This window comes from Tigriopus californicus, chromosome 5, assembly GCF_007210705.1.
Source record: "Tigriopus californicus strain San Diego chromosome 5, Tcal_SD_v2.1, whole genome shotgun sequence".
NCBI lineage: Eukaryota > Metazoa > Arthropoda > Copepoda > Harpacticoida > Harpacticidae > Tigriopus > Tigriopus californicus.
The window spans coordinates 15,587,540-15,615,054 of record NC_081444.1 but is presented as its reverse complement, the minus strand read 5'-3'; the positions used below and the strand labels follow the sequence as shown (position 1 = coordinate 15,615,054).

Genomic DNA, 27,515 nt, shown 5'->3' with positions numbered 1-27,515 from the left:
TGTTTGCTTTTTCACGGGCTTTTCTAACCGCTGCAGGGAATGCAATCCTCAGTACTATTAAAGTGAAAGGCTATATTCGGTCTATTTAGTACCTTTCAATCTTTATATGATATTTAGTCCCAACCTTTTTTAGCCTCTCCCAAAACGAGAGCTCTCTCATTCATTTTGCAAACCTGTTAAGCTGGTTGGCTCATAAGCTGGCGAGGCGTGACCTCAAAAATTCAAAACGCATTCAAAGCCGACGGTAGCCAGGCAGGCAGATTGGTCGCTTCAGTCCTTGTGAAGCTCCTAAACGGGGTCTTACTGACCGGCGTGCGTACAGACCGTACAGACCTTAGCTCAGGCGGTCATTGATCTACATAATCACGAAACCCAAGCACCAAAAACGGACGCGGACAATCGGTTTGAGCCGTTTGAGCTCTCCTCAACAAGCACAGAGAACGAGAGGTTTCGAGCGTAATTCAGGCAGTCAAGTGCCTCTGCGAGATTGGAACGGTCCATTGAAAACCGCCTCTTTGACGCTTCGGCTTACCCATACCCGCCCGACCTTTGCTACTTCGCCATGGTGTTGATGACCATGGTGGCCAGGGTGGTGGATGGCCTGCCCTTGGCCGCCTCCATCCAAGAGGATGATCAGGTACGGATACAATAGACGAGGGAGGATCCATCCTGATTCAGGACCATGTTTGCGCCGAGCGAGCATGAGAATGGATGATTCCTGATCCTGTCTGACGCTCTTTGTTCTTCAGTTGGGCAAGAATGTGGTGGACTATCAAAATCAGGCCAAGCGACTCTTCAAGACGCTCACAGCCACGTCGCCCATCAAATGTTCCATCGAATCCGGACCTTATCTGTTCCAGTAAGCTTTCATTTCCTTGACCACGAATTCATCAGCATGCATGTATTATTTATCGTAAGAGTGACATTAGCACACTTTAAATCATTCGAGATGAGACCATCGAAATACTTGCAGCCCTACCCTACTTGAATACACACCAGGCCATAGGATACAACTATGCACAATGATAACCCTACATTGATAATATAACAAAGATATGGCAGTGACTATAATGGCAATAGAATAGTCTAATGCCCAAAATTTGTATGTGTGAGTTTGTACTTTGCTTTTGGTTGGAATAATTCGTCTTTGACAGTAATTAAAATGATGCCATTTATAGCATAGTTTCTTTCTACTTTTCTGGACTTTTTGGCTGATGTGTCGAGCTGTCAGCAAAGACATGGGTGGGCCTAGTTGCCCACACTCTCGCTTGATCGAGCAATGAATGGCTCTTGAATGGATTGCCTCGTTTTCGGAGGAACCCTCACGAACTACTACATGTGGGACTGATCCTGATGGCCGTTGATTCATCTATGTAGGGATTGGTCTCTTATGAATTCCTGTCAATTGAAGCTCGCTTTGACCTTGAACTTGCAGTTACATTATCGAGCAGGACGTGTGCTTCCTGACCCTCTGTGATCGTGCATTTAACAAGAAAATGGCCTACTCGTTCCTGGAGGACCTCTCCCAAGAGTTCTACAGCCAGTATGGACACAAGATCAACACCGCCACACGACCCTACTCCTTCATCGAATTCGGTATCCGCATATAATCTGATGTATGTCTTAGTTAGGAAAGGATTCATGTCCCTTTTTTATCCTTGAAGATACGTACATTCAAAAGGCCAAGAAGACTTATTCGGATAGTCGAGGTGGGCGGCATCTGAATGCCTTGAACACGGAGCTCCAGGATGTCCAGCGCATCATGGTGCAAAACATTGATGACGTTCTTCAACGAGGAGCCATTCTTTCAGGTAAGCACTTCGCCAGTCATGCCCCCGTAACGGTTGGTCATGTCGCTCATTGAATTTCTCCATTTGCAGAGCTCGATTCCCGAGCCCAGAATCTGTCCATGATGTCAGCCAAGTATAAGAAGGATGCGGCATCGTTAAACGCCGTATCGTGGGCTGCTGTGGGTGCGGGGGTGTCCGTCCTCTTCTTTGTGTTTTTCATCTGGTACAAGTTTCTGCTCTAAAATGAAGGCCGACCTGGTGAAGAGAAACTTTTACAACCATTTAACCATCCCACAACCAACACCGAACGCGCTCTTACTGGGCCGCTGAATTCATCAAATTACCTTGTTCTTTAATACCGTTATTCATACATCTAGATATTTCAAATAATTTTCATCTAGTTTGATTCGGAAGGTTCAGCCTTAGGTGAAGGGTTGGTTTATCGATCCTTGACAGTTTAAGAACCGCAAGATGGATCCGGAAAAGTAACAAACTTCCTAACAACACTGATGGCCCAGCGAAAATTAACCGAGAAGTTTGGGTTTGGGATGCTTGCTCGGGTTCAGATGATTGTGCATTATTTGGTTAACGAAGAAAGCCATCGCATGATCCATTATTTCCGAGAGGCATTGTCATGTTCGATATCAGATTGGTTTTCCACCTTTGGGGGTGCTTAGCCTCTAAATGTTTCCTTGAGATAGGTTAACGAGAAGAATCGAACCGGAGATCTTCCTTCTTCAACGTGGAAACTACTTCAAACATTAAGCCAGGGCGCCATACCGCTTTGTTTATTTCGTAATACTGAAGCCATAATTCAGACATTTTTGAGTTCGTTTTGGTAATCTTTGCCCCGTCGGACTTCCTAAATATGATCCAGCTCAGTTTGATCCATCGTGAGATCCCTTACCAAGTTTAGTCTACAAAGAGCTGTTGAATCGCCTCAAACTCAATTGAAAACTGATTCCACCCTTCATCGGGATTACCTTACGTGTAATAGGAACAAGTTCAAGCACAGATCAATTGGGGACATGAGCAGTTATTTGGGAAACGGAAGTGATGACCCGTCAAGATCCTAGTTTAGTATTTAAATATTTGGTCTGCCCCGTTCCCCTTCATCGAAGTGATGGGTTAGGTTCTATTAGGATTCACTCTTATCATCCAATGCCTATTTCTTTGGTGTCGAGACGGTCCGAGCAATACTAAGGGCCAGTAACAGGACACTACAACCAATGGCGGGTGGGGGTAATGAATGTATTGGCTGTGCAGAAATAAGGGTCCAATGGGCTGGGCTTTAACGTCGTCGCTTGTCTTGGGATCGGCGGCGATCTCGGGATCGTGATCGCGATTTGGGTCGCCGGTGACGATTCGAGCGCTCGCGTTCGCGCGATCTAGAACGGGCTCGTTTCTTCTTGTCACGCGATCGTGAGCGCGATCGCTTCTTCTTGTCACGCGATCGGGAGCTCGATCGCGGTCGCCGTTGGTCTCGGGACCGGGATCGGGGCCGAGCCGATGACTTCCGGGATCGAGATCGGGGCGAGGGGGAACGGCGAGGTCTGGGTTCACGCCGGGCAGCGGGTGGGGGCGGTCGCTCTTGGCCGCGAATGGTGAGGCGCCCCTTGCCTTTCCACTGATATTTGGACACACTCTGGGAAAAGTCCACATGAATCCGTCGATCGTCAATCAAGACATTGTCCATCTTAAAATAGGCCTGCTCACACGCCTGCGGGTTCTCAAACTCGACAAAGGCGTACTGGAGTGAGTCCTGTGTTTTGCGATCCCGAATCACTTCACAACTGACCACGCGTCCGAATCGCGAGAACAAGGTCTCTAAATCCTCATCCGTGGTCACGGGATTGAGCTTGCACACAAATAGGACATTCTCGGGTGGAGCGCAGTCGGCCTCGGGCAAATCGCCAATCATCTCCAAGATGGTGGCCTGGGCCTGGGCCTCGCGTTGGGCCGTCTTTTCCGCCCTTGCCCGTGGGCTCAACTCCTCCTCGTCGCTTAAATCCTCATCGGCCGCCAAGCGATCCGAACCCCACACCTCGGGACCGGGTTCGGGGCTGACGGCCGGGACGACCAACCCGGGTGGATCCTCGAAGGGGTCGGCCAAGACCACGGTGTGCGTGAGTCGCACGTCTTGATAGGGCCGATGATCGGGGTCAGTGATGACGGCGTTGAGTCGGTCCAGCACCTCAAACCCCTCGACCACTTGTCCGAACACGCAGTGATCCGGGTCCAGGTTGTCGTGGAGGCCGTCTTGGTCGTCGAGCGTGAGGAAGAACTGGGATCCGAGCATGCCCTCGCCCACGCCCACCATGGACAGCAGGCCCTTGGTGGCATGGCGGATCTTGGGCAGAAACTCGCCCTGGAAGAAGCGGGCCTGCGGTCCGTACAGGTCCATGAAGACGGATTGTCCGCCTCGGCCCGTGCCTTGCGGATCGCCCGTTTGGGCCAGGAAACCCGCTTGGATGTTGTGGAAGAGGCAATAGTTGTAAAACTTACTCCGACACAGCTTTAAGAAGTTGAGACACACCTTGGGGCGGGCCTCCAAGTACAGATCCACGGTAATGGCGCCCAACGTCGTCTCCAACACCACCGACATGATCCAGATCGGTTTGGTGGCCGACGGCTAAGACGGGTGAGAAGGTGTGTCCACGTGGGTGTGTTGTTTTTATTATTATTGTTTGGGGTTATTGTGCTTACCTACGGACAGGGTGGCCAGAATTGTTGGAAACAAAAAATGGGGCCAATAACCTTAAGTATGGCCGTTCCGATAAAATACCTTTTTCCCCACGGAATATACTAATATCAAGATTTTTCGGGACTTCTCGATTGACTTGTTTGTTTTGGCTCGATGAATTATGATGTGGACTTTTTGAAGGTTGTCTTTGGTTTAATTTCAGGTTACAGAACCTTTTTTCTTTGTCGCCATTGACAAAAACAAACCAATCAATTGCCAAGGTTTAAAGGTGAAAATGTTTAACCATTTCTAAATTGGCATGTTTGTTACATTAAATCATGGTCTAAAAGGTGATTGAGATTAATTTGGTTCTTAATTTATCTTCTTATGCACTCCAACAGGATTAAGTTTCGAAGGGTGATATGTTCTCTCGACTGCAAATAACATTTTGTAAAACGTAGTGTAATTCAAGGGTGTCTGAAATCATTGAACAGGGTAGAAAAAAGTTTCCTCACAACCCAAGCCACAAGATAAAAGAATCACAGGATAAGATCAAAACCGGATGCCAAAACATCACAAACACTCTTAGTTTGGCTCAATTCTTTGACATTGCATTGGTCTTGATTTCATGGGGATTTCTTTCCCGTTTCCTCTTCTAAATGTGGGGTCAAAGTTGAACCAAAGTCAACCACAATTAACTTGATCAAATCATGTCATGAACAAATTCACTACATAGCAATATTCGATTCCTGACACTGTTCATTTGCTCTTTGAAGCAAAGTGTGCAAAATATCCCTGAATAATTTCAGTAAACTGACCAATCCATTAGAGCAACACAGAGCAAAGAATGTCACTGTTTTAAGTTATGGTTGCCCTAAAAATAAGGCTTGCCGAAAGGTAATGTCCAGTGCTCTTTTAAATGAGTCAAAGGTTGAAGAAATCAACTCCTTTGTTAGAATTTGCCTTTTCATAAGTTCATGGAGACTCAAAACTCAACTTTCAAATGCAAGTAATTACTCAGTTATGACCTAGTACGTACCTACAAAGTAATAGAAAATTTGCAAAAGCAGTTCACTCTTGAAATTCCGGGTCTTTAGCAACACTGAAGTTATTTGAATATGGATCAAATATTTGCAAATAAGCAAATATCCTAAAATTGAGGCATTATTAAGCAAACAAACAAACAAGGTCAATTTGAGCACACCACTACTACTTAGGCAGATGCAAGAGATTGGGGATTTTCGGTGAGAAAATATTTTTGAGTCTCCCTGATAAACTTAGAGACATCATTCCATATTTTTGAAACCCTGATCTGTTGAATTGATGCAATCAAACCTTGCATCTATGCTTTTGCTTACGCAAAAATCTTTGATGCCACCTTTGAATATTTTGAAGTTCAGAATATCCCGTTTTAGAGCTCAAGTATAAAGAGACAAAATATAAGGAACATTTAAGAGCTATTGACGCAAAACATTTCCTATTTTTGGTCATCACCTATGTGAAAAATTTGCATGTACATGTCTTTTTATTTGAGTAATTAGTAATACCGAACCAGATGTCAGGTCATCATAGTCTCCTGAAATGGACAAAAGTTTGCACAGACCCTTGCTAATGAAGGAACTATTGACACTGGATCAAAACATCATGCATATAGAATAGACGCTGGTGATGCTAGTGCTTTGTATGAAAATTTGAGCCCACTACCATGCTTAGGAAACTCAGGAGATATGGCCAAAGTTATGTAGCAAACACTACATAAAATTTGACTCTTTGGCCTGCTCTTGGTCAAATACTGTCCGTAAGCTTTTGACATTATAACCTTGAAGAAAAACACTTAACAAGTAATTAGTATCAAATGGACCTGCCTTTAATTCAAGAGATCTACGTTTCTTTTTTAACTTCAATTTGAAAAGTGACTCTAAGTTGTTATGACCAAGAGCAGGCCAATTTTGGAGGGAGCTCGTGAGCTATCTTTTCTGGTGGTTTGGATTGGGTTTCCGTGGCTTTTACTAACTGCTGCACGGAATGTAACCCTTGGGACAATCAAAGCAAAAGATTATGATTTGTCTATTGGTCAATATAAAAGGGGAATATCAATACAAAGATACGTGTATCTTCATATCGGATTGAAAGACGTTAGCTTTCTGACATTCAATAAATCTTAAGGTTAACTATCTTCTTGTGCAAGTGCAGGGCAGTGGTAATGATATTACAATAATTCGTTCCTTTTTTCGAAAAAGGAAGCGTAATCCCATTCCATTTTAAAATGGTGTAATTCTAACGACCCTCCTCCCAAAAAAAGCAATAACAAAAAAATAACAGGGAAGAGCTTACAATCAGCTGACGACATTCTATGGCGGAAAACTATTTAGGTAGCATGCAAAGCCAACCTGCTCACTGCGTGGATTCAAATCTTTATTTTTTTTTCAATTTGCCGGCTTACAAAGCAAGCAATGGTCTGAAATTAGGTCAAGAAAAAGAACGGAATAGGAAATGACATTCTTTTAGTTCTGTGACACAACGTCAGGCAATTATCGAAAAATCAAAAGTTTTTCCCCCCAACAAATTCCTAAGATCAAGGTTTTTTTCCTTTCATTTTCTTTACTTCACATGACTAATGCCTTGTTTGGGCACGTATCTTGTAGATTCTATGAAGTAGACACGTTTCAGCACACTTGGCAATCTGGCATTAGGGTGGCCAGATTTGAGAATCTCTCGTTGGGTCTGAAGTCAGCCTATAGAATGTCGCGGAAAATAATTGCACTTTTGGATTTGTCGAACATTCAGTAAAAACACAGGAAGCATTAAAGCGGATCAAAAATTTGACGAATATTGATTAAACTATTGACACTTATTAAAAGTAACAAGTCGATTTTTCGTAATAAACAAAGCTCGGCAATTTTGGGGAAATATTCTCCATTAACGGTTAACGGTTTAACGTTCATCTCACCTTTGCCAGCGCAGTAACATACGTCCCATCGAAAAGCCAGGAGCAAAATACACTTGTTGTTGTTGCTTGACATTGTACCTCAGTGCTGCCAATGGGCAGACTTGCATGTCAAAAGTCCGCCTTCCAACATATCAGTTTTTTGTTGTTTTCCAGTTCTAGTATAAGGTACTATTGTGTTGGTTTAGTTGCGTTTAGTTCATCAGATAAAAAAAGATTAAGTGTTGCAAAATGTCAGTCTTACTAAAGTCTAGAAACGACTTATATTTTAGTCCTGGGGCGAGTTTCTGACTCGAGTCCAAATGTACTTGAGTCTTTCACTTACTTTTGGAGAAATTGACCGGACTTGATCTTTAAGAAAGGACTCAAGTCCGGACTCTTCATTTTTTTAAAATTCCCGCAAGACAAGCCTTTTTGTTTGGCCTGACTCTAGTAAAAGACTGGAGTCTTTTGACGGACTCCAGTCAAAAACTCACAGGAATGAGATACGATCTTGAAAGGTTACGTGATTCCTTTTTTTTCTTACCGCAGGGAGATGACAAAGTGTCACAGGGCCGGTCGGGCACTTTTGGCGGTTTGGATTAGCTTGAGCCATTACCCGTATTTTTTTCTTTTTTTAGCACTACCGTGGCCTTAACCATAAATAAGCGTTTCGAATCAAAAATTAAACTCTTTGGCACACTTTTCATCCAAAGAAGTATTTATTACTTGCCTGAAAAAAATATGAGCGTCAAGTATGATAAATGTGTTAAATCAACCAAACAGATTATCAGAGTGAGTTTGGTTTTGCCGCTGCAAAACCAAACTCCAAAGAGGAGTTGGCCATTAGGTTTAACAACCTATACTTAAAAAGCAGATATTTAGCTCATGGATGAGTAATTGATAATTTTTAAATGAAATGTGTGCCAGAGAATTTATTCTTCTATTCAAAACTATGACATTCATGATTAAGGCCATGGTTGGGCTAAAAAAGGAAAAAAAAAAACATGTAATGGCCCAAGATTGTCCAAGCTGCCTAAGAGTGTCGAATGGCCCTTTGACACTATTTTATTTCCCTGTGGTAAGTAAGCAATGGAATCACCTAACCTTTAAAGGCCATTCTTTATTGTACAATTCTGACTCTTGCCAGACTCGCAACCATACTAATGCTGGGGTGGGTGCAGACTAGAATCCTGGTGCAATTGAGTCTTTTGGAAAGGGCTTGAGTCTAGACTCTGTATAATAGCCTTCATATGCTGCACAAAATATGGTTTAAGTTCTGCCCTTCAGAGGGCGCTTTGTGATTCAGCCTCAACCAAATGAAGGGCTGATTGGACCGATTCCTCTTTATTGAATTATAATGCGTTTTATTGTTTTTGGCTGATTCTATCAAAATTCTATTTATAATTGGTGACCCAGGTCACATAATGTCCGGAAAAGAAATTGCGTTCAAGGCAAGGCAAGAGCATTTTATTTAGCAATCTGCCGCACCTCATCCCGTTTCCTTTGGCCCATTTGACATTGGAAATAAGGGCCCTTATGAAATCTAAAAACAAACTTTTTCAGAAAATGGGCCCTAACCTCATCATTATTAACCATATAAAAACAATTTTGCTCAGTTTGCCAAAAAAATGACACTTTTCCCCCAATATTCGACCTTGGCAAAGGACTCTATTTCAACAAAACGTTAAAAAAAAGAAAAGGACTGCTGTGAGTTTGACTTTTGTACTTGAACAATTTTGGTTTGAGTCTTTTGGTCTACAAATTTACTCAGTGGAGCGAAAAATTAACTCAAAGCTATCTAAGCATATATCAAATAATAACAAATTTGCCGTAATTTAGATATTGCATACATAGTCTAGTTTGGTAGATTTGCCAGGATTTTTGAACACTGTACATTGTGACACTTTGAATACTGATGTCATTATCTTTTTGTTCCTTGAGCCGAGAAACCTGGAAGAGGAGGTAAAAGTGTGCCTTTCAATGGTATAATGCTGCTTTTGAAGTCCAACCAGGCACTGAAAGTGAAGCGGCTTATTTTGACGACTTTCAAATGTGACACAAAGTTGAAATGAATGTTTGTTATTTATTGATTTTCTGACTTTTTTTCCAAATGTACTTTATCTCGCTCACTCTGGCATTGTTTACGGGGCGTTATGGCACACTCCGAGCCCAGGTCTCTGGCAGGACTGAATAAATACTTTTGTTTGAGTGATATTCAGTTCCAAATTTTATCATCGTCCTAACGTTGATTAGCGAAATCCCTCTTATTAGTACCACCTTTAGGTGCTTCCATCCAACAACAGCATCATATAGTTATTTTTTGTTACAAAGTTACCATTTCCTAGAAGCGGATAGTTTCAAAAAATGGCTTGGTTGTACATTCTTGTGGGTGTGGTGCTCCTTCTGTCGTTGTATCGGATCTTTCGCGCTCAACTGTTTGCTAAAATCAACAGTAAAATGTGCGCTAAATACAATAAAATGATTGCGTCAGAAAAGGAGACCCTCTTCCAAAAGTTGAACGAGCAAGCCAAGGCCAAAGGTCGAACTTACACCGTGAGTAGTCAAATATTGATTTCAGGCCCGTCGTTAAAAACCTTTCACTACCATACCGTATTTGGATCTAGATTTTGGAGTTGGGCGGGGGAAGTGGGACCAATTTTGGGTTTGTCAAAGAGCCCGTCCATTGGGTGGTGACCGAGCCCAACATGGCCTTTGCCCAATATTTCCAGGAAAACGTCAAGAAGAACGGCGGCGACCATCACATCAGTGAGCTCATCGAGGTAAGAACGGAAACCAACAAGGTCAATGTTGTACTTGGTCCAAGTCCTCAACATCATAAATGATGATTGACGGTGTTCCAGGCCAAAGCAGAAGATCTCTCCCAGTTCCCCAACGCTTCCATGGATGCGGTCGTGGTCTCATTGGTGTTATGCACTGTTCAAGATCCTCAACGGGTCATGAATGAAGTTCAACGGGTATTGCGGCCGGGTGGACACTTCTTCTTCATCGAGCACGTCATCAGTCAGCCCGGAACCATCCTCCGATATGTCCAAATCGTCTTATCCAAGGCCCGCATCTGGCCTTTCCTCTTCGAGGGCTGTCAACTCCATCGGGATACGGGCAAGCTCGTAAAACAACAACCCGGATTTGCCAAGACCGAAGTCACCGATTTCAAATTAAACACCTCTTCCCTTTTGCTTGGGTTCGTTCGATCTCATGTGTATGGAGTGGCCACGAGATAATGGAAGGAAGAATACCCAATTGGATCGATGGATGATGACGAAAACTTGAATTGGAGCAACCCAATTCTACTACTGCCAAACCACTTGAAGTGCCTCAAGATTTTTGGAACAAATTTGCTACCACTAACCACGAAATGATGACAATATAATTCACTGATATGATAAGGGTGATGAGGCCACACCGGTTTTTTATAATGTCATGACAATCATGCAAAAATTATACAGAAGCATGCATTGAAATCAATATATGAACAAGAATCAAATGGGAAGGATCATTGCTTTCCGTCCAGAGCCGCTAATTCTACAGGGTGATCGGTGGTTCATGAGGGTTTCAATTTGGATAGCTTATATTTCGAGTAACATCGTAATAGGTAGTATCATTAGTATTCACAGAATTACCTTCCTCCCCCCCCAAACAAGTTAGGTGCTCAACTCAACTCAATTCGTCATGGTAAATGATACCAATCTTCTTCTAGATCAAGCTATTAACAATATGAATATATTACGTGGTTCATTCATAAATAACAACGCATGATAAACAGGACCAAATGGACCTGGAGCCGAAATGATAGGAGAGAATTGGAAACGGAGGAGCCAATTATGGAGGTTGATGAACAGAGACGACCTTCTTGGTTGGTGGTTCATGATGGTTGCAGAAACTGGTGATGGGTGGTTTTTGGTGTATATCGCACTCAAAAATACACAGTATGTTGGGGGCTTCATTTGGTGAATAACATGCTGTTGTTAATCAAGATCATTGTCAGGGCAGAGGGGCAAATAAGCATCGGTTTTTATTGTTGTTGTCGTTGTTGTTCGATTGGTTGTTGACCGCTAATTACCATCAGCATTTATTTGTCATATCGGTCATACATCTGGCAAAGTAAGGATGCAGGATGTTTAGCTACAAACATTCATGATTTGATGAAAGTCAGTATCTGAAGTTTTCTCTTACCGACATCAAAGGCTCAGACATGCCGGATCGTTTACCGAATCTGAAAGAGTCATGAAAACGAATATGCATGAGTAACGAACGGGTCCTGTCCTTAACCAAGGATACCAGAGAAAAGAACTATCGAGTAAAGTTGTACATTACGGATGCTATGGGAGCTCCTGTTTATTAGCCTTAAGCAAGGCTCATGGATGATTTTTTCATGGTCGCTTTGCTTAGTTTTCGATTTCTTTGATGGATTCTTGTCTTTGGTAAACCTTTGGCTAAGTTCCTTCATTAGAAGACTCGGAAGTGAAAGATGGATTTCGGAATCCAAAGAAGACATGGAACATGCATCCCTTATATTAAGACTCACCTCATTCATTCTCGAGATTCATTGATAACTGACAAGAACATGGAGAACGAGAGAATACATTGACAAGATGGAGGACACGACAAACCTTTTATGGCGATCATTCCCAAGAATGGAGGACGGACCCATGATGAACTTCCGAGAAAGTTTTTCCTTTCCCATGTCTTGACCTGTTTGACTCGCCGTTTTAGGGAGATTAGTTGGAAAAAAAACTTTTCTTTTTTTTTATCATTATCTGGACCTCGAAGTCTGCTTGTCCCCAGATAGTTTTACGAACAGGTGCACTTTCAAGTTTGCGGACCCGTCCAAAAGTCAGAAACATGTGCTACAGAGGTCGAGCTTCCATCAATCTCGATCGTGTCATCACCTGGGTCTGGACATATGGGCCAAGTCGGAGTCAATCATTTGCAGAGCCTTGACCTTATCCAATCCACGTCGCTGAACCTCGCCCGATCCTCGCGGGTCACCTCCGGCAGAGCGGCGAGAAGGGCGGAAGAGAGGACTGAGCAGAACCATGGCAGAATCGGCCACCTCCTTGGATAGAGAAGGGTGTCGGTTGCGGAAGCTCTTGACCGCGGCACCCAAACGGCCCGAGGCCGAACCGTCCGGGGATGACTGCATGCCCGAGGACGACTTGAACTCGTAGGATGCGGGAGCTGTCAAGTCTATATCATAGCTGGACAAGCAAGAATCTCAGGTTTAGGTACTAGGAATGAGTGGGTATGTGTTTGGACATTGTTAGATTGAACAAGTTGGAACCAAAGATTGCATTTAGTGTAGTAGCGATGATACTTTTTTTTATGTCACGTTATTCAAGTTAGGGACGTCAATTTGACAGAAATGAGGAGTCTTATTAATGATCGATCTCAAAGACCTGAAATGGCTTCTGAGAAGCCGACTAACAGTTTTATGAGCGAAATTATTTTGAGGGCAAAATTGAAAGTTCCACCTTGAACTGGACAAGTGAACTGGACAAGAAATCGGTGTTTCGGTCATTCGGTTCACGAGCCTCGACGTCCCTAATAAAAGACCAACGTAACCTCAAAGGAGGATCATGCGCTTTGGGGCCTATGAGTTATAACTTTGAGGACGATTTGCCACACTTTATGGGTCCACCATTCATACTGAAGTGGTTTGGTTTGTAATGTACTTGTTTGGATGTGGCTTTTGTCGCGTGTACATATTCGTGTCTGACACATCAAGGGGTGGGGAATGTGGGAAAGCCAGCCTTTAAATGGCATTCCCCGTTCCCCGCCCATTGTTATGGTGGGTGTAGCTCAAAAGAATAGGAGGACTTTGATTTATTGGATCTGGAGAGTTCTGGAGAGTCTAGTGGGCGTTTGCTCGAGTATCATTCGAGCATAAAATTGAACTATCCACTTGGCATTCTGTTTGGATCAAAATCTACAGATTTATGGTCCTACCGGAATATTTAAGTAGTAAGCCGTGTCCGACATTTATACTCAGATCAATTTAGACGGGAAAGGAAATTGTTATTCAAGCAAAGAGAGACCGGGATAAAAAGAGACAAGATAGGCGAGAGAAATCGAGATGAAAGAGAACAAGTGTAAACAGAAGAAGAGGAGTGAAAGAGTTCGATGAGTCGGTACTACCTTGGTCGGCCGGCTTCATTGTAATAATTTTTGATCTGGGACAGTTTCTCCAAAGCTGAGGCCATATTCTGACCCACACGTCTTTGTCTGGATGAGGATTGTATAAGACTAGGATTAGCTCGCTTTCTATGTAGGTTCGGCCAAGTGCTCGTGTGTGGGGATGGTTCTTTTTCAGAAATGGAACACGAAAAAGGCGTAAACAAAAATGTCATTTCCAAGGACATCTTCATTGGAAAGCCCATGTTCCATTACGGCTGGATAGCGGGCAAGAGTTATGGTCCAAAGATCTCTTACTAAGATCAAGCAAGACCCTTGGGGTGGATACGAGGACACTAATATCTAGGTGCCAGATAAAAGATAGATACGATAGATAATTAGATAGATGGAACACTCCTTTGTACATGAGGAAAACTAGACTTCTTGACTTGACCTCGTTTGGGTGCGCCTTTTGGTATTTACAAAGCAGATCTAGCCATTGGGAAATGAGCGACAAATGGAAATCACTCTCAGACAGAAACAGACGGGCGGATGGGTGGGCCCCTTCCTTACCTGGGACGGGCCAATTTGGCGTAGTGCTTGTCCAGCTCCTCCAGATATTTGAGGGCGTCTGACATCTCGTCCTCTTGGTCAAATGCCTCCCCGGCCGAGGGGCGGGCTTGGGCGGTCTCACTTAGGAAACAAAAGACTGCAACCAGGGCAAGTCCGAAGAGGATCCACAGGTTCCGAATCATGACGATTTGAAGGGGTTGGATGGGTTTCAAGTGAATAGCTGTGAAGGACCAGTCTTTCCAAGATCAAGTGCGTGTCATCTCGGGAGTACCAAGGGCCTTTTATACCAACGATGTGAGCCATGCATTGATCTCAAGATCCGCTTGGCGATGTGAGCAGCGCCGACCCGTTCCAGCAATGTTGGAGGAACTTCGGAAGAACTGAGGTGACGCACTTCCAAAGACTAGCTACTCTACATTGTAGCCATACTCGTAGCTATGGAACCAATTTGAGCGCAAGAGGGACAAAAAGGAAGGGAGATATGGACTACGAAGGAAGGCTTATCAATGTAAGATGAAGTTTTGAGTTTCAAAGGAACTCTAATCCTTTTGCGTTCGTTCGACTGGCCTGTTTGCTGTTGTTGTAGCCAGTAATTGTGACCTAAATGAGCTTGGGAACTGGCTGGAGTTGACCCCTCCATCTTCTCTCCGATTGCCAACGTTCCAGAGAGAATTTTGCCATTTTGGACCGGGATGGAGGAGAATTTCAAGCCGATACTTGGGTCGATAAAAATTCGAGGAAACCCATAATTGTATTTGTACATGATAACTGTTCTCCATAAAGTTCACTTACAGCGTAAAGTCTTGCCTCGAGAATGGTTTCGAGGCGTTGGGAGCAAATGTTATCTTTCAAATCCATCCAATAACAGGTCGAGAACAGTAAAGGTCATTGCTCGGATTAAGATAATTCGGTAAACTGACCCAAATTTTGCAACTTGTATGATTTTTGGTTTTGGGATCACGCCAATATTCACCACGATAAGCTGGAATTTGTGTCCTTCTAAACAACTGCAGCACCCAATTGGTCTGTCGTAAAAGAATTTGAAATCTTGCCCTGAAAAGGCTTGAAAGACTTTTACAACAAAAATAGATTGGCAAATGTTGATTTATAATCAAACTTAAGTAGCATCACCAAGTATAATTCCGATGGTTCGAAAATGCTAAATACCTTCAAATGTGAATAATGGCATCGGATGAACCGCAAGTTCCGTGCTATTAATTGAACGCTATGAGTTCATAGCGCACTATCAGTCTAAAACTTATGTCGACTTCATTCTTTCACTTGGGTTCGATATTGAAGAGGAAGAGCCCAATCAATCTATACGGATCTCCTAATAAATCAAAGATACCGTGGTGAAAGTCTCGCCAGTCTCAGAGCTGTACTGCGGGTCACCAAATTGAAATGGAGCCACAATAACGTTTAATGGTAAATAAGTGATATATTTTAGATCTCTGCATAACATCTGACAGGTTTGAGAGTCAAAGAAAAACTGAGTAGGCTATCTCATCACACCGGTAAGGGCTCAGGATAGCCTCGGATATCGTGACTTGGCAAAACATTGTCTAAATACTTTTCAATCCCATTCACGGTCGTAAACGGCAATTCCACAAAGGACACGTTGTCCCCGCGATGGAACGTTTCCACGATTTTGTCATCGAAACCTTCGAAAGCGTTCTCCATCAGAATCTGATTGCCTGAGACCAAAATACGCCCCTCATTGAGGGCGGTGGACAAGTCAGACCCGAATACGGTCACATCGGCCACAACCCCACCCACTGCATCGGGAGTGGAACCGCCTAGAACGAAGCGAGATCCACAAATGCGCTTGGAATTCACGACCAAGGCCAAGACGTTACTCGTCAAAGGCCGCTTAAAGACCGACATCTGGTTGGCCGTCTTCAACTCGGGGGTGTTTTCTTCGTGAATGGCAAAGTTGGCGAGGGCGTTGTTGAAAATGATTCCATCGGCGGTCATTATCTGAGGGAATTGGCGACGTTAATGTATAATTACTTAAACCCAAAGTTCGCTTGCTGTGGAGCAGAATCTTTTTCTCAACCTAGATCTGTGACCATTCATAGAACGAAAACATACTCCAAGAGCAATTTTATTTACCTGCCGTCCTTTTGATATTGTTCAATAAGGACATTTTTTCTTTAAATTGACTTTCAAATATCCAAAATAATTTTAACGTAAGACGACATTTTGGACCACGACTTGGGCTTGTGGTTACCAAAAGCCATTTTCGGTCACCAAAAGCTTGAAAATTCCCCCGAGTAGGAATGCAATTCTTTCTTAATTTACGAGAGATCCCAACATCCAGAATGTTCAGTAAATGGGTTCTTTCTCTTTTCTTTTGAGGTTTTAGTGGGAATTGTCATGTCAGCAACTGGGCTGCTATTATGTGACCACGAGGCTTGGAAAAGCTGTGAATTGGTTCATCATATCCAAAATATTGTGTCGATCCAATACCCAAAGGTCTGGCTGGCATATCCGAGTTCTACCTCCATTGTTATCGTTACTATCACCGTTTTCAAGAGCCCTACAACGGATTGTTAGACTATTCCCTTCAAGAATATCTACAACCTCTATTGACGGGTACTTAAGGTGAAGTGATCATCTCACTTTTGAACCAAACCACGTATTCAAGGAGGTCACCACGGATACGTAGTTGTCCATCCTGTCCATGGCAACCATGTTGGCACCAACGGCCTCGGAAATCGGGTATAAAGATTCGAAGCCCACATTCGAGCCTTCAACGCTATTCAAGAACTTGTGTACATTGGCCTTGTCGGTCAACCAATCGGATCGATTCTCCACCAAATGGTCCTCATATCCACTAGGATCCCCCAGACCCAATTGGAACATCTCTGTTCGTTGCAAAACCTGGAACAAACGGATGGATCCTGAGTGATCAAGGGAAATAAGGCAACCAAATGAGGTACAAACTTGGTAATAGTAAACGGTGGGTGCGAGATAATGATGGAAATTCGAACCCAGACATGAGGATCACTTACACGGCATGAGCTATTTTTTCCACCCATGGAATGAAGACTAGATAACCATACATAGTGCATGCAAAATATCTTGATTGCTCATTTCTGAGAACATCGATAACACACCCGATTTGGCCTTGTCCTTTCACCAAGATTTTACTTGGTTACCCGGTATACGACCAAACCTTTCGCCACATTTAGGAGATCAACAGTTGAATTTTAGATGTAAATGATGCCAGCAAAGTAAATGCGTTGTTGTTATCCAGGGAGATATATTCATCGGTTTTCAAACATCTTGCTTTTTTAAGTGACGTTTCCTTCCGGCTGCGCAGCAATCAGTGTGCCTTGAAAACCCTTGAGAACACACCCTCTATTGCCAAAGAATTAAGTAAAAACCGGTGGGCTTTGTCGTCACGTTGCCTACCTACAATAATTATGATAAGAAATGTTCGTCTTTTTTTTTACGAAATGTTCAGAGAAATTAAAACTATAAGCAAAAAATTGAGGTAGCTCTTCATCCATCGAGGCCATATCATGTACGTAGGTGGTTTTACATTTATCCTTCAACAAATCCTGCTCGTCAAAACCTCTTCAAATTTGCTGTGGGAATTATCTTACCATGGTAATATTGTTCAGAAAGTTCATATCAATCCCATGTGACCCATAGCGGCGATTGTACTCCTCCATAGCATTGACAAATGCCAGCGTTTGGGGTCCGGAGGTGGGCGAGGGCGTGGCCAAGATCTGAAAGTCGCCAATTTGAGTGGCAATGGCCTCCCGTTCAACCACCGTGTAGTTGCCCAAATCTTCGAGGGTCAGATACCCGTGCAAGGCTTGAACAGTGCGGTTAGCCAAGGAACCCGTGTAGAGAGCCGCAGCACCTTCTGACGCCACGGCCTTGAGGGTATTCATGAGATTGCTAAATCCTGGCAGATCTGACATTCGGGAGCCTTCAGTGATGGATTTCCCCTTCAAGAAACTCCTGTAACAAAGCATCAAATACGACTTCCAACAAGTGACACAGATGAGAAACTTTTTGTCTTGTTGACTTTTGACTCACTTTAGACTTGGATAGTTGTCTAGTTGGGCGGCACCCAGCCGAGATTGGGTGGCATTGTCAAAGTGCTGTGAGACGGTTAGATTGGGCATTTCCCTGATGGTTAGATACACCAGATCACTCCATGTACAACAGCGCGAGTTCCGCACCCCGGCCCCGTAATTTTGGTGGGCATATTCAAGTCCTTTGAGAAATCCAGGGATCCCGATTGAAGTCAATCCCGTGGTGGCCAAAAGCGGATTGGATAAATATCTGGAACAAACATTGAGATCGACGTCACCTGACTATAAAAAGAAGCTTGCTCCCTAGGGAATTCAATTGTCAGATCAAAAAAAGGAATCCTCATTGCTGCGTATACCACATATAATCAAAGAACCCGTGTTTTCTCACCTGTCGTTGCGAGCATTAATGGGAGTCATTTCACGGAAATCAATGACTTTGGTGTTGTTACTGTCACGGTGTCGGTGGATCATCATAACCCCGCCCCCGCCCAATCCAGTCAAATGAGGAGCAGCCACCGCCAAACAAATCGATCCAGCCACCACCGAATCCACAGCATTGCCGCCCATCTCCAGGACTTGTTCGCCAATTCTGGTGCAAACCGGATGATCCGAAACGGCATGATCGGTATCTTGAGGCTCATGTGATATCCCTAGAGAAAAATCCAAGATGCCCATCCCTCGTTCAAATCCCAGATTCAAAATTTCATGGCTTTTGGATCACCTGCCGCGATCTGGACCATTAAGGCCACCGTCACTCCAATGGCAAAGACAAACATGGACAGTACAATCACCCTGAGGCCGTCAGCCTCGCCCCGACAACAGAATCCGGATTTCTTGCCGTGACCTCGAAGATACGTGGTATCGCCGTGGGTTTGGTACGGTTCCGAAATGGAGAACGTCTGCTTTGGAACCGACTCGGTGCCTCCATTTTCCGGTCCTGGCCGATTTCCATTGTGATTAGTGGTTCCATACGACATGATCCAGACACTTGTGACATATGTTTCCAAGCTCAGCTGAAGCGTTTGGCCATCCCAAGCTCAGCTGTATCGAAGGACTCTGTCAATTTGGTCGTGGTGGGGCACACAACGGGCACAACCACCAAGCGAGCCAGCTCACCTGTCGACATTATTGCATTGGCATGATTTTCTTCAGTTGCGCCCTTGCCTTCCTTCTGATTGCATGCCTCGTCACCATCCAAACATCACCCGACGACCCAAGCGATCGAACGAAACACGAACGTGCGCGAGGATCCAAGTTGGCGGCGTATACAGAGTATATGAGAGTCATTCTCGGTACACACGGTACACACATACTCGAACATATGCCTTAAAATTTACACACACACTCTCTCTCCCTCTCCTTCACACGCACAATCACACAGTTTAATGCCTTACATACGGACCCATACGAGTCTGTATCAAATAGTTATCGTCAACCTATCTAGTCTTAGCAGCCAACCCCCAGTCAACCCCTCGATATGCCAATAAGATAAGTAAAGGGGATAAGAAGAGATTTGCAAATCGCAGATTGGAAAGAGGTTAATTCCGAGTCATCGCCTTATCTCCCTCCAATAGGCTCATCATGATAGGAATTGAACCCCATGGACATTGTTTCATGTCCATTGCGCTAGTAAAACACGAATTATGATCGATCAGGTGTTAATCAGAGGACATGGCTGCAACAAGTGTCCGTTTTATGCGACCGTAACGTTCCAACTCGATACTTTGTTGGCGAAGAGCCCTTCCTCCCTTCGAAGGGTTTGCTCAAAAGCCCTCGGCACAACGCCCTCCACTGCTTACCTGTCAAATTCAAGCTCTTCTTTAGGAACATCTAGAAGGACACTAGACCTCTTCATGGAAGGTGCAACGGATGCTCCCAGTTACCTCTAGTACTACTGCAGTACTACCACTACTACCCAGTTAACTCCTCCTCCTAGTGGTAGGCTAGTAGTAAAGAACAAGGAAGAGGCTCGTCTTGTCCATTCATTCGTGTGTTGGTGCGTTTTAGTGACCCAAATACCGTTGGTTGTGTAAGGCCTCACAGACGATGATTGTCTTTGACTAGCCGATTGTGCCGGAAGTGATTGGAGGGTTGATCCGGAGTCGTCGAAGGCGCCAGGATTTGGTCAATCAAGCGGTAAGGATGTGACTGAGCCCGGAAGCGATGGAGTTGCAATGAAAGGCGATTTTGTACTATTAGTATTCGATGTGCCGTACTGTCCAGTATTCTTTTTGCCCGAGTGTTGTGAAGTGCTTTGAATTATAGTGCAGCGAACAATGAGAGAGTTTAGAATTTTACCCATTCTGCACACCTCCTCTAAGGCCAATCTGGAACCGGTCCCATTCCACTCTGATGGTCCCAATGGAGACGAACTAAGTGGCTCAGGGAGGACCTACTCGCGCAAGACGAGATGCCTCTGGTCCTTTTTTCTCTTGACCACTTGTTTGAGCTTGGGTTACTTCCTCCGAGATTCCGTGCGTTGGATCCTGGTGGTAGTGGAACACCAAGATGATTGGACCATTATGACAGCCTTGATCTTACTTTACATCTTGGTATCCATGCCCTTTGCCTGGGGATACATCGTGATAAACGTGGCTACAGGGTATTTGTATGGCTTTGTCAAAGGGATTTTAGTGACAATAGTCACCGCTACGATCGGAATCCTCGTGGCGTTCCTCATCGTTCGGAAGTTCCTGGGTCCTTGTGTCCGTGGGTAAGAGTTGCGTGATGAGCATGGATGGCTATCCTAAACTAGCCATCTTCAGGAAGAAAAATGCATTTCTTTTTCAGGTGGATCATTGAAACGAACAGGATTACTAGATCCATCGACCAGATGCTCTACAACCCCACGCAAGCGTTCAAAATCATCGTCCTTTGCCGTTTGACGCCAATCCCGTTCGGGCTGCAGAACTCTTTGTTTTCCGTTAATGAATCTCTTTCCGCTTGGCTCTACTGCTATGCCACTTTTCTTGGATTAATGCCCTTCCAAGTGCTCAATGTGTACCTCGGATCTACCCTGCGATCTATGGAACAGGTCAGTTCTTCCGGAATAAACTGATCGATCACTGCTATGCTCGATTCGGGTTGCCAAATAAGAGGTTGCGTAGATCCTCCGATTCAAGTAACGAAGAAATTTCGTTCAAATTGCGTTCATCCCTCCGATCCCTCCTCAGTCCGTCGAGGCTTGAGGTGTCTGTGAGTAGTGCCTCTAGCTGCGAGGACAAGTACGAACTACTGGAATATGGACTTAAGGGCGATGACAACCCACATATCCGATTCGATTTAACATATTGTGTTCCTTGTCAAATAAGACTGACCACACGCCGTTACTCCCATTGAGGAGGAATGGTTAACAAATTAAAGCCTCTCAAAGCTCACTACATGATTGTACAAATGAGCCAGGGAAGGTCTGGGAGCTGTTATGCTTTGACAGGGCATACATAACTTGTGATCCCAACGTTTGGCTTAGGTGTAAAATCAAAATGCACACATTTTTGGGAAAACATAGGCTTGCTCAGGTGGAGAAAAATCATGCCGGTTGCTTGCCATAGAAAATGACGAAAGAGAAAATGACCCTCGGCCTATCCATCCATTTCCCAGCGGTCCTACGGTCCTAGTAACTTTTGACGGAGACAAAGACTTGATGACACGGCACATTATATCCTTTGAAATGTCTCTCAGCTTGACCCTTGTGGGACACAAAGGAACCCATTCCGATTGCCCTAAGCCAATCTTCTCGCTCTTCGTATGTTCTAGGTTCTTTACGACGCCACCATGGCCAAAGTGGGAATGGCCATGTTTGGAGTGCAGATCTTAGTAGCCATCCTCGTCACATATTTTGTACTGAGAGCAGCCGAAACTGAACTAAAGAAAGCCATTTCCGAATCCAAAATCTCGATCAGATCTTCTATCAACCATGGCGACCTCGATGCCTCCACCAGCCTCTCTCCCAAAGACACCGATCCCTTGCTTCCAACCATTGAAGCCACCACTTTGTCAGAAGTCATTGTTTCTCGGACAATCTCATGAGCTCGTTTCCTCCAATCTTGATATTCCGTCGCAATTGATTAAATAAAAAAAAAGAGTGAATTGAAGTAATAACTAAGACAGAACAGCTGTTGCAATCAAAATGACGATCATTATTGCTAATGAATTGCCAAATAAACGAAAAGAATGAGCTTATTGTCACCTCTGCTTTGTTCCACGCTTGAATGTGATGTTAAGTCAATCCAAAACACGGCGGACGAATCTAGATCTGGTACCAGCAAACAAACCTGCCTGCCAGAGCCATTGGCGCAAATTTGGCGAGTCTAAGGGCGGCTTTATGCTAGGATGGAAACCCAGGATTGAATCCGGTTGGAGGATGGAAGTTGGACTAGTGTTGGGCGAGTTTTTCGCAATATGAGTCTTTTTGTTCGACTTGAGCACAGTGAAAGACTGGAGCCCTTTGCTGGCCTCTAGTCTTTTGCCGGACTCGCCCAAGCACTGGCCCCACTTAATTCAATCCTGGTTTTCCATTGTAGTGTAAAGCAGCCCTAACAAGTTTTAACAAAATGAACTTTCTTCATTGGGTTGTGAAAGAAAGGAGAGCATACCTGCTGAAAGCGCCAAATTTTGCATCACTGACCCAAGTACCAACAATCAAATGCACCTGCCAGACCCTAATAGTCCCCATATGTTTTTTTCTAGAGCTTGGACGTTAAGTGCATTTTTCTTTTTTTTTCCTTCTCCATTATTCATCTTTTTTTATGCATATACTCTTCCTTACACATTTTATTTTGAAGTGGCAGTATCAATAAACAACAAATATTGATTCTTTATTATACTTTAGTATTGATATATCACGATAGTACTGATGATGATGATTTATTTTGTGTCTCGCTCATGATTATGAGAATGTGGAGTAAAAGAGAAAAAACTTAATGTTAAAAAATGGTCCTTAAGAAAAGTTGCAAAAGCTCAAAAGAGAATATCAGCTACACCTACATTTGCAGATGACGTAAAATTATGAAAAAATAATTGTTCTGAACTGGACCTAAACAAAAGGATTTGCTATAATGTACTGTTCTCAAATGTCAAGGGTGGCGTGCACATATTCTAGGCATGGCCGGTCCTGGAACACCGCAATACACAATGAATCGTGTACCTTGGACATTGACAGATAAGAAGAAAGACTTATGAATGTTCTTAGACAACCGTCCAACTTTCTGTGAACTTTGTTTAAAATGTGCAGATAAAGCGAACAGTATTCCCGGTATGGCTTGGAGATTTTTTACAACTCGTGATCCAACAATCTGAGGGATCATCATTTCAAGGATTTGGAGCACTTGAGCCTTTTGTGGAACCCAATTAATATTGGCGACTCCCAACGCACTGAAAAAGTCCAAAGAAAGGCTTTAAATTGGATTCCTGCATGGCAGAATCACTTTTAGCCGGAAAGGTACTGACACATCGTTCACTCGGGATACGACAACGAGAACTGGACTTATTTTTTCATTTCTGTTGTTGGTGGGTGCTAAGGTCAGCATGGCAAACCTGACCCGATCAACAAAGGCGACCATCGCAATCGTCCATTTTTTCTCACAGGTAGTGTCGTATCCGTATCAAATTTGATTCTCCGTCTGTGAGTGTGATTAGTGTTTTAAAGTTTTCTTTGGAGAAAAGTTGGAGAGAAGAATCGACCCCTGAATCCATTGCAGTAACTAACCACTACCCCACTTCTCCTTACAAGACCTACAAGATCATCTTTCACAAAATGGGCATTGAACCATTAAATGATAAAAGAAACATTCTCAAAACGCCCCTAGAACGAGAAGAGTGGCAAATCATCCTGTCCAGGTCTAATCCATCACAGAAATGAGTTACAAGTCAGACAAAAATGAATTTAAGCACCTGGTTCAAACATCCACACCAACAAGGGTTATTTCTGCTGAATTAGGGCGGTTTATAGAATCGTTTTTTATTTAAGAAACAGTGCATCAATCTTTTTAGCTTCATCTTCCCGGAATTTATTCGCTGAAGACTTGGCACTTGTTTTTGATTACTAACTAAAAAATTAAAACAAAACAGACCTAAAAACATCGTTCGCTTAAAGTTGCAAAAAGTGACCATGGAACAAGATTATTCTAAGAATATAAGCAAAAAATCACATTCTTCTTAACGCTGCGGATTCCAAAAAATAAAAACTGATTTACTTATTGTATTAATACTGTACTGTTTAATAAGAAAGATTTGGGGGCGTTTATAAATCGCCCATTTTCTGTGTTCATAAAGCAAAAGCTGCTTTGTCAAAAAAAGGTGAGAAGGTGATATAGAAATTTCGAAATGGAGTTAGGAGAATTATGAGGGACCGAATAAATAGATCGATAAGAATTGGTAATGGCGGTACATTGCTGTCTCTGGGCTCAGGCTTACTACTTTCGCGTCATATTGTACGTTTATGATAAAAGCATAACCTTTGGATGCCGTTTGTTTCTGGAACTTAAAGATACTGAACCACGAAAAATACCTCCGTCATAACTCCTACTTCTCGAGTTTTTCAATCTGAAATACACTTTTTCGCCTCATTCACGTTTGTCAACAACTAGCCGATATTTGCCTTTAGGAGGCATTAAACGAACTCTACGGCGTTGAAGCTCGACAACATCGAAAGAGAACCCATTCAGAAGACACCCTTTGAAGCTTAGTTACTGGAAACGCCGTAAACTAAATAGAGGAACAATGTGATATTTATCAAATCCTTACTCTACATCACCATTTGCTCAAAATAACATAGGCCAAATATCGATGCTCCTTGCTAGCTTTCATTTTGCAATTTCACCCCGAAGCGTCGACTGAAATCTTGCTCATTTGACAAGTCTGCATATGAACGCTAGGGTTTTGAGAGGGAAATGACTCGAGTCTTACGAAGCTTTTGGTCGATCAATGAGAGCGAGATATTGTTCACAAGTTCGAAGAGAGTATTTTGTCAAAAATAACTAATGACAAGCTCGTACATATCGAAACTTAAAACTAACCGAGCGGTGTATGTAATTGGCAACGGGAACTAGTCAAGGATCTCCAACCCAGGTGTTGTGGATTCACACCCCGTGTACCGGACGTTGGCTTAAAATCAAATGTCATATCACCCTTGGTTTCTTGGTGAGATTCCTACAAGGGGAGCTAATTTCAGCTCAATTGTACCAGTTTTATGGTCTCGCTAAATAGGGATTCAAAACGAATCTTCAGTATCTGTAAAATTAAGTAATCGAAGTTATTTGTGTTTACCTTTTCATTGAAAATTACAACTCGTGATGACTCGAGTAGTCGAAATTCATGTTTTTCGTGAAAATATTACCGCAAAATTGTTAGGTTTTTACAAGTTTTCATCCACGGGAAATGGCTAGTGTTCCCCCCACCTCGTCAAAACAGGTCAATTCAATACGAGTCTTTCGAGTCATGTCAAAAACTCTTTACAGCTCTAATAAACAAACGCTTCTCGGAGTTGGGAGATGTCAAATGAAGGCATGTCAAAAATGACATTAAGACTCGAGATGAAGAAGAAAAACGAGCATGAAACGTGAAAGAGACCTGTGAGCATTCGAGAGTCCTAGGCAGCATTTATGAAATTGTGCCCTCTGCAACGAACGTCTGAAAGAAAGATGATTTCGAAAATCCGAGCCGAAAATGCGATTTCTCTACTTCGAACTTCGAGCTTACGAGCGAACCGTCCAAAGAGCTTTGTCGCCATGGCGAAGTGGTTCAACATTCATCGCTCACAATGGCCACCTAATGAGGCTGGGTCATTGATAAGATCAAACCATGAGTGTAAAGTAGAGCCACTTTTAACAAATGCATAAAGCCGCCGATTCGTTCTCTAGTCCTGCTAGTTGTGATTGTGGGCTTGCTACATTTCTTGAATTCCGAGGCCGAAGTGAAATATGGCTTCTCGGGCTTCTCGACCAAGAACGCCAATGGTCAACAAAACTGAAGTTTTTTCCCCCTTGTAATCTCAGAAAGTTTGCGTGATCACTCTGAACATGATTGAACTTGGTTGGGTCTGAACCTTGACTTGTTCAACTCTTTGGACGACTAACATACGGAGAGGGAAAGAAGTCATGCTAACACGCCTTGTAAGATTGGCAATACTGTTCGGGTTTCTTTTTATCTTTACTTTTCTTTTTACCGTGGGAACATGTCTGAAAGTATGCTTGGCAAGTTGGAGGCCATGACGTTGTGAAGCTCGGGGATTTCACGGCGTGATTCAATCGCCTTTTCAAGCGTGGATGGACTCGATTGTTATATGACGCTGGGAAAAGTTCATCTTTTACTGCCATGCTTGCATGAGAGGATGGATGGAGGGTAACTGATCAAATTGGGAAGCTTGCCTATCTTAAGATCATCATAGCGTTGCTGTGAACCTGAAGTAAGGAAAGGACTTGGCGAAGACGAGAGATTCATTTCGAGGAAAGTCAAGGAGTCAACGTTTTGATAAATTAAACACATCATTCATTAATGACGAAATTGATAGACGATCAGCGCCTGCTACGACAGCCAAATGTCAAAATTGAGCATATCCACCTGAAAATGGGTTAGGCTTTTCAAACCGATCTATCGGACGTTTGACTCCAGAGATGGCATCAATAAGCTCTGTTATTCCGTACAAGTCAACTGCCACATCTTGAATGCACTTTGCCAAATTGGTCTCTAGTTACATGTAGCTCAGCAAGTAGTTTGCGAAAATCTTTCAAGGCATTCAATGTAACTGTTCGTGATTTCTTTCCTATACTAAAGCAAGCTTGAAGTATCTTCAAAATATCTTCAAAACTTAAACCTGGATATAAACGCTCAAAATGTCGCCGTGTGGTAATTTTGAATTTACTCCCTAAAATAAAAAGCATGGTTGTTGGTTTGAGCTTCAACACTTTGATAATTCAAGTAGACACCAATTTCATTTTTTTGTTTGAAACTCTAGAAAATAGGCGTGGACTTGGATTTGGTGTTACCAATGAAAAGATCCAAGGTTACAAATGACCAATTGATCCAAGGTTTATAAGGGCGGGCTAGACTGATAGAGTCAGATCTGTCGACCTAAATCGTTCCTCGATCAATAGGCATCAAGGTATTCATAATGGTGTACCTGCCCATTTGATGGCGTAATGAATTGCTAGATCGTTTTGGTGAGGCCATTCGCTGTCAAATATCAAGCATAGATGAGCGAGCCGTGCCGTGAATATCAAGTGGCCCTGCATCTTCAGGGGCTCTCTCAGAAACTTTAAACTTGAGCAAAAACGGGTTTTGGTCTGACATGAAATAAAAAGGCCAAGATGTTCAGAGGTCAGTAGTTGATCTTACTCAATCATTAAATTATGTAAACA

The 27,515-nt window shown here is 43.3% G+C and overlaps 6 protein-coding genes across 6 annotated transcripts; 3 read left to right on the top strand and 3 right to left on the bottom strand.

Moving 5' to 3' along the window:
- Positions 1-422: 422 nt before the first annotated feature.
- Positions 423-2,180, top strand: LOC131880882 (vesicle-trafficking protein SEC22b-like). Its single transcript, XM_059227601.1, has 5 exons — positions 423-637; positions 750-859; positions 1,436-1,596; positions 1,665-1,811; positions 1,881-2,180. Exons 1-5 carry the CDS (start codon positions 563-565, stop codon positions 2,030-2,032), a joined length of 645 nt encoding a protein of 214 aa, XP_059083584.1. The 5' UTR covers positions 423-562; the 3' UTR covers positions 2,033-2,180.
- An 840-nt stretch (positions 2,181-3,020) lies between these two features.
- LOC131880875 (peptidyl-prolyl cis-trans isomerase sig-7-like) lies at positions 3,021-4,480 on the bottom strand. The gene has a single exon (XM_059227594.1). It carries the CDS (start codon positions 4,393-4,395, stop codon positions 3,082-3,084), a length of 1,314 nt encoding a protein of 437 aa, XP_059083577.1. The 5' UTR covers positions 4,396-4,480; the 3' UTR covers positions 3,021-3,081.
- A 5,088-nt stretch (positions 4,481-9,568) lies between these two features.
- On the top strand, positions 9,569-10,906 carry LOC131880881 (N6-adenosine-methyltransferase TMT1A-like). Its single transcript, XM_059227599.1, has 3 exons — positions 9,569-9,955; positions 10,027-10,182; positions 10,264-10,906. The coding sequence occupies exons 1-3, from the start codon at positions 9,767-9,769 to the stop codon at positions 10,642-10,644; spliced, it is 726 nt and encodes a 241-aa protein (XP_059083582.1). The 5' UTR covers positions 9,569-9,766; the 3' UTR covers positions 10,645-10,906.
- A 205-nt stretch (positions 10,907-11,111) lies between these two features.
- On the bottom strand, positions 11,112-14,626 carry LOC131880883 (uncharacterized). Its single transcript, XM_059227602.1, has 4 exons — positions 14,108-14,626; positions 12,313-12,621; positions 11,597-11,636; positions 11,112-11,516 (listed from the first exon to the last, which is right to left on the bottom strand). Exons 1-4 carry the CDS (start codon positions 14,287-14,289, stop codon positions 11,493-11,495), a joined length of 555 nt encoding a protein of 184 aa, XP_059083585.1. The 5' UTR covers positions 14,290-14,626; the 3' UTR covers positions 11,112-11,492.
- Positions 14,627-15,525: 899 nt separating this feature from the next.
- LOC131880872 (glutathione hydrolase 7-like) lies at positions 15,526-19,285 on the bottom strand. Its single transcript, XM_059227589.1, has 6 exons — positions 18,881-19,285; positions 18,548-18,809; positions 18,161-18,409; positions 17,719-18,082; positions 16,730-16,990; positions 15,526-16,084 (listed from the first exon to the last, which is right to left on the bottom strand). Exons 1-6 carry the CDS (start codon positions 19,134-19,136, stop codon positions 15,614-15,616), a joined length of 1,863 nt encoding a protein of 620 aa, XP_059083572.1. The 5' UTR covers positions 19,137-19,285; the 3' UTR covers positions 15,526-15,613.
- Positions 19,286-19,292: 7 nt separating this feature from the next.
- Positions 19,293-22,415, top strand: LOC131880879 (transmembrane protein 64-like). The gene is made up of 3 exons (XM_059227597.1): positions 19,293-20,872; positions 20,950-21,193; positions 21,916-22,415. The coding sequence occupies exons 1-3, from the start codon at positions 20,436-20,438 to the stop codon at positions 22,186-22,188; spliced, it is 954 nt and encodes a 317-aa protein (XP_059083580.1). The 5' UTR covers positions 19,293-20,435; the 3' UTR covers positions 22,189-22,415.
- Positions 22,416-27,515: the final 5,100 nt, after the last annotated feature.

Bases quoted from the DNA above. Each gene is read 5' to 3' on its own strand.
- LOC131880883 (XM_059227602.1), bottom strand. From the start codon at position 14,289: ATGATTCGGAACCTGTGGATCCTCTTCGGACTTGCCCTGGTTGCAGTC. The intron at 11,637-12,312 runs GTGATGACACGA...TGACTCTTTCAG, and splicing joins GCCCATATGTCCAGACCCAG to ATTCGGTAAACGATCCGGCA. The intron at 11,517-11,596 runs GTAAGAGAAAAC...TTACTTTGCCAG, and splicing joins TGTCTGAGCCTTTGATGTCG to ATGTATGACCGATATGACAA.
- LOC131880881 (XM_059227599.1), top strand. From the start codon at position 9,767: ATGGCTTGGTTGTACATTCTTGTGGGTGTGGTGCTCCTTCTGTCGTTG. The intron at 9,956-10,026 runs GTGAGTAGTCAA...ATTTGGATCTAG, and splicing joins CCAAAGGTCGAACTTACACC to ATTTTGGAGTTGGGCGGGGG. The intron at 10,183-10,263 runs GTAAGAACGGAA...ACGGTGTTCCAG, and splicing joins ACATCAGTGAGCTCATCGAG to GCCAAAGCAGAAGATCTCTC.
- LOC131880872 (XM_059227589.1), bottom strand. From the start codon at position 19,136: ATGTCGTATGGAACCACTAATCACAATGGAAATCGGCCAGGACCGGAA. The intron at 18,410-18,547 runs GTGAGAAAACAC...TGTTTGTTCCAG, and splicing joins ATTAATGCTCGCAACGACAG to ATATTTATCCAATCCGCTTT. The intron at 18,083-18,160 runs GTGAGTCAAAAG...GCTTTGTTACAG, and splicing joins GACAACTATCCAAGTCTAAA to GAGTTTCTTGAAGGGGAAAT.
- LOC131880879 (XM_059227597.1), top strand. From the start codon at position 20,436: ATGAGAGAGTTTAGAATTTTACCCATTCTGCACACCTCCTCTAAGGCC. The intron at 20,873-20,949 runs GTAAGAGTTGCG...TTTCTTTTTCAG, and splicing joins CTGGGTCCTTGTGTCCGTGG to GTGGATCATTGAAACGAACA. The intron at 21,194-21,915 runs GTCAGTTCTTCC...CGTATGTTCTAG, and splicing joins CCCTGCGATCTATGGAACAG to GTTCTTTACGACGCCACCAT.
- LOC131880875 (XM_059227594.1), bottom strand. From the start codon at position 4,395: ATGTCGGTGGTGTTGGAGACGACGTTGGGCGCCATTACCGTGGATCTG.
- LOC131880882 (XM_059227601.1), top strand. From the start codon at position 563: ATGGTGTTGATGACCATGGTGGCCAGGGTGGTGGATGGCCTGCCCTTG. The intron at 638-749 runs GTACGGATACAA...TTTGTTCTTCAG, and splicing joins CCATCCAAGAGGATGATCAG to TTGGGCAAGAATGTGGTGGA. The intron at 860-1,435 runs GTAAGCTTTCAT...TTGAACTTGCAG, and splicing joins TCCGGACCTTATCTGTTCCA to TTACATTATCGAGCAGGACG.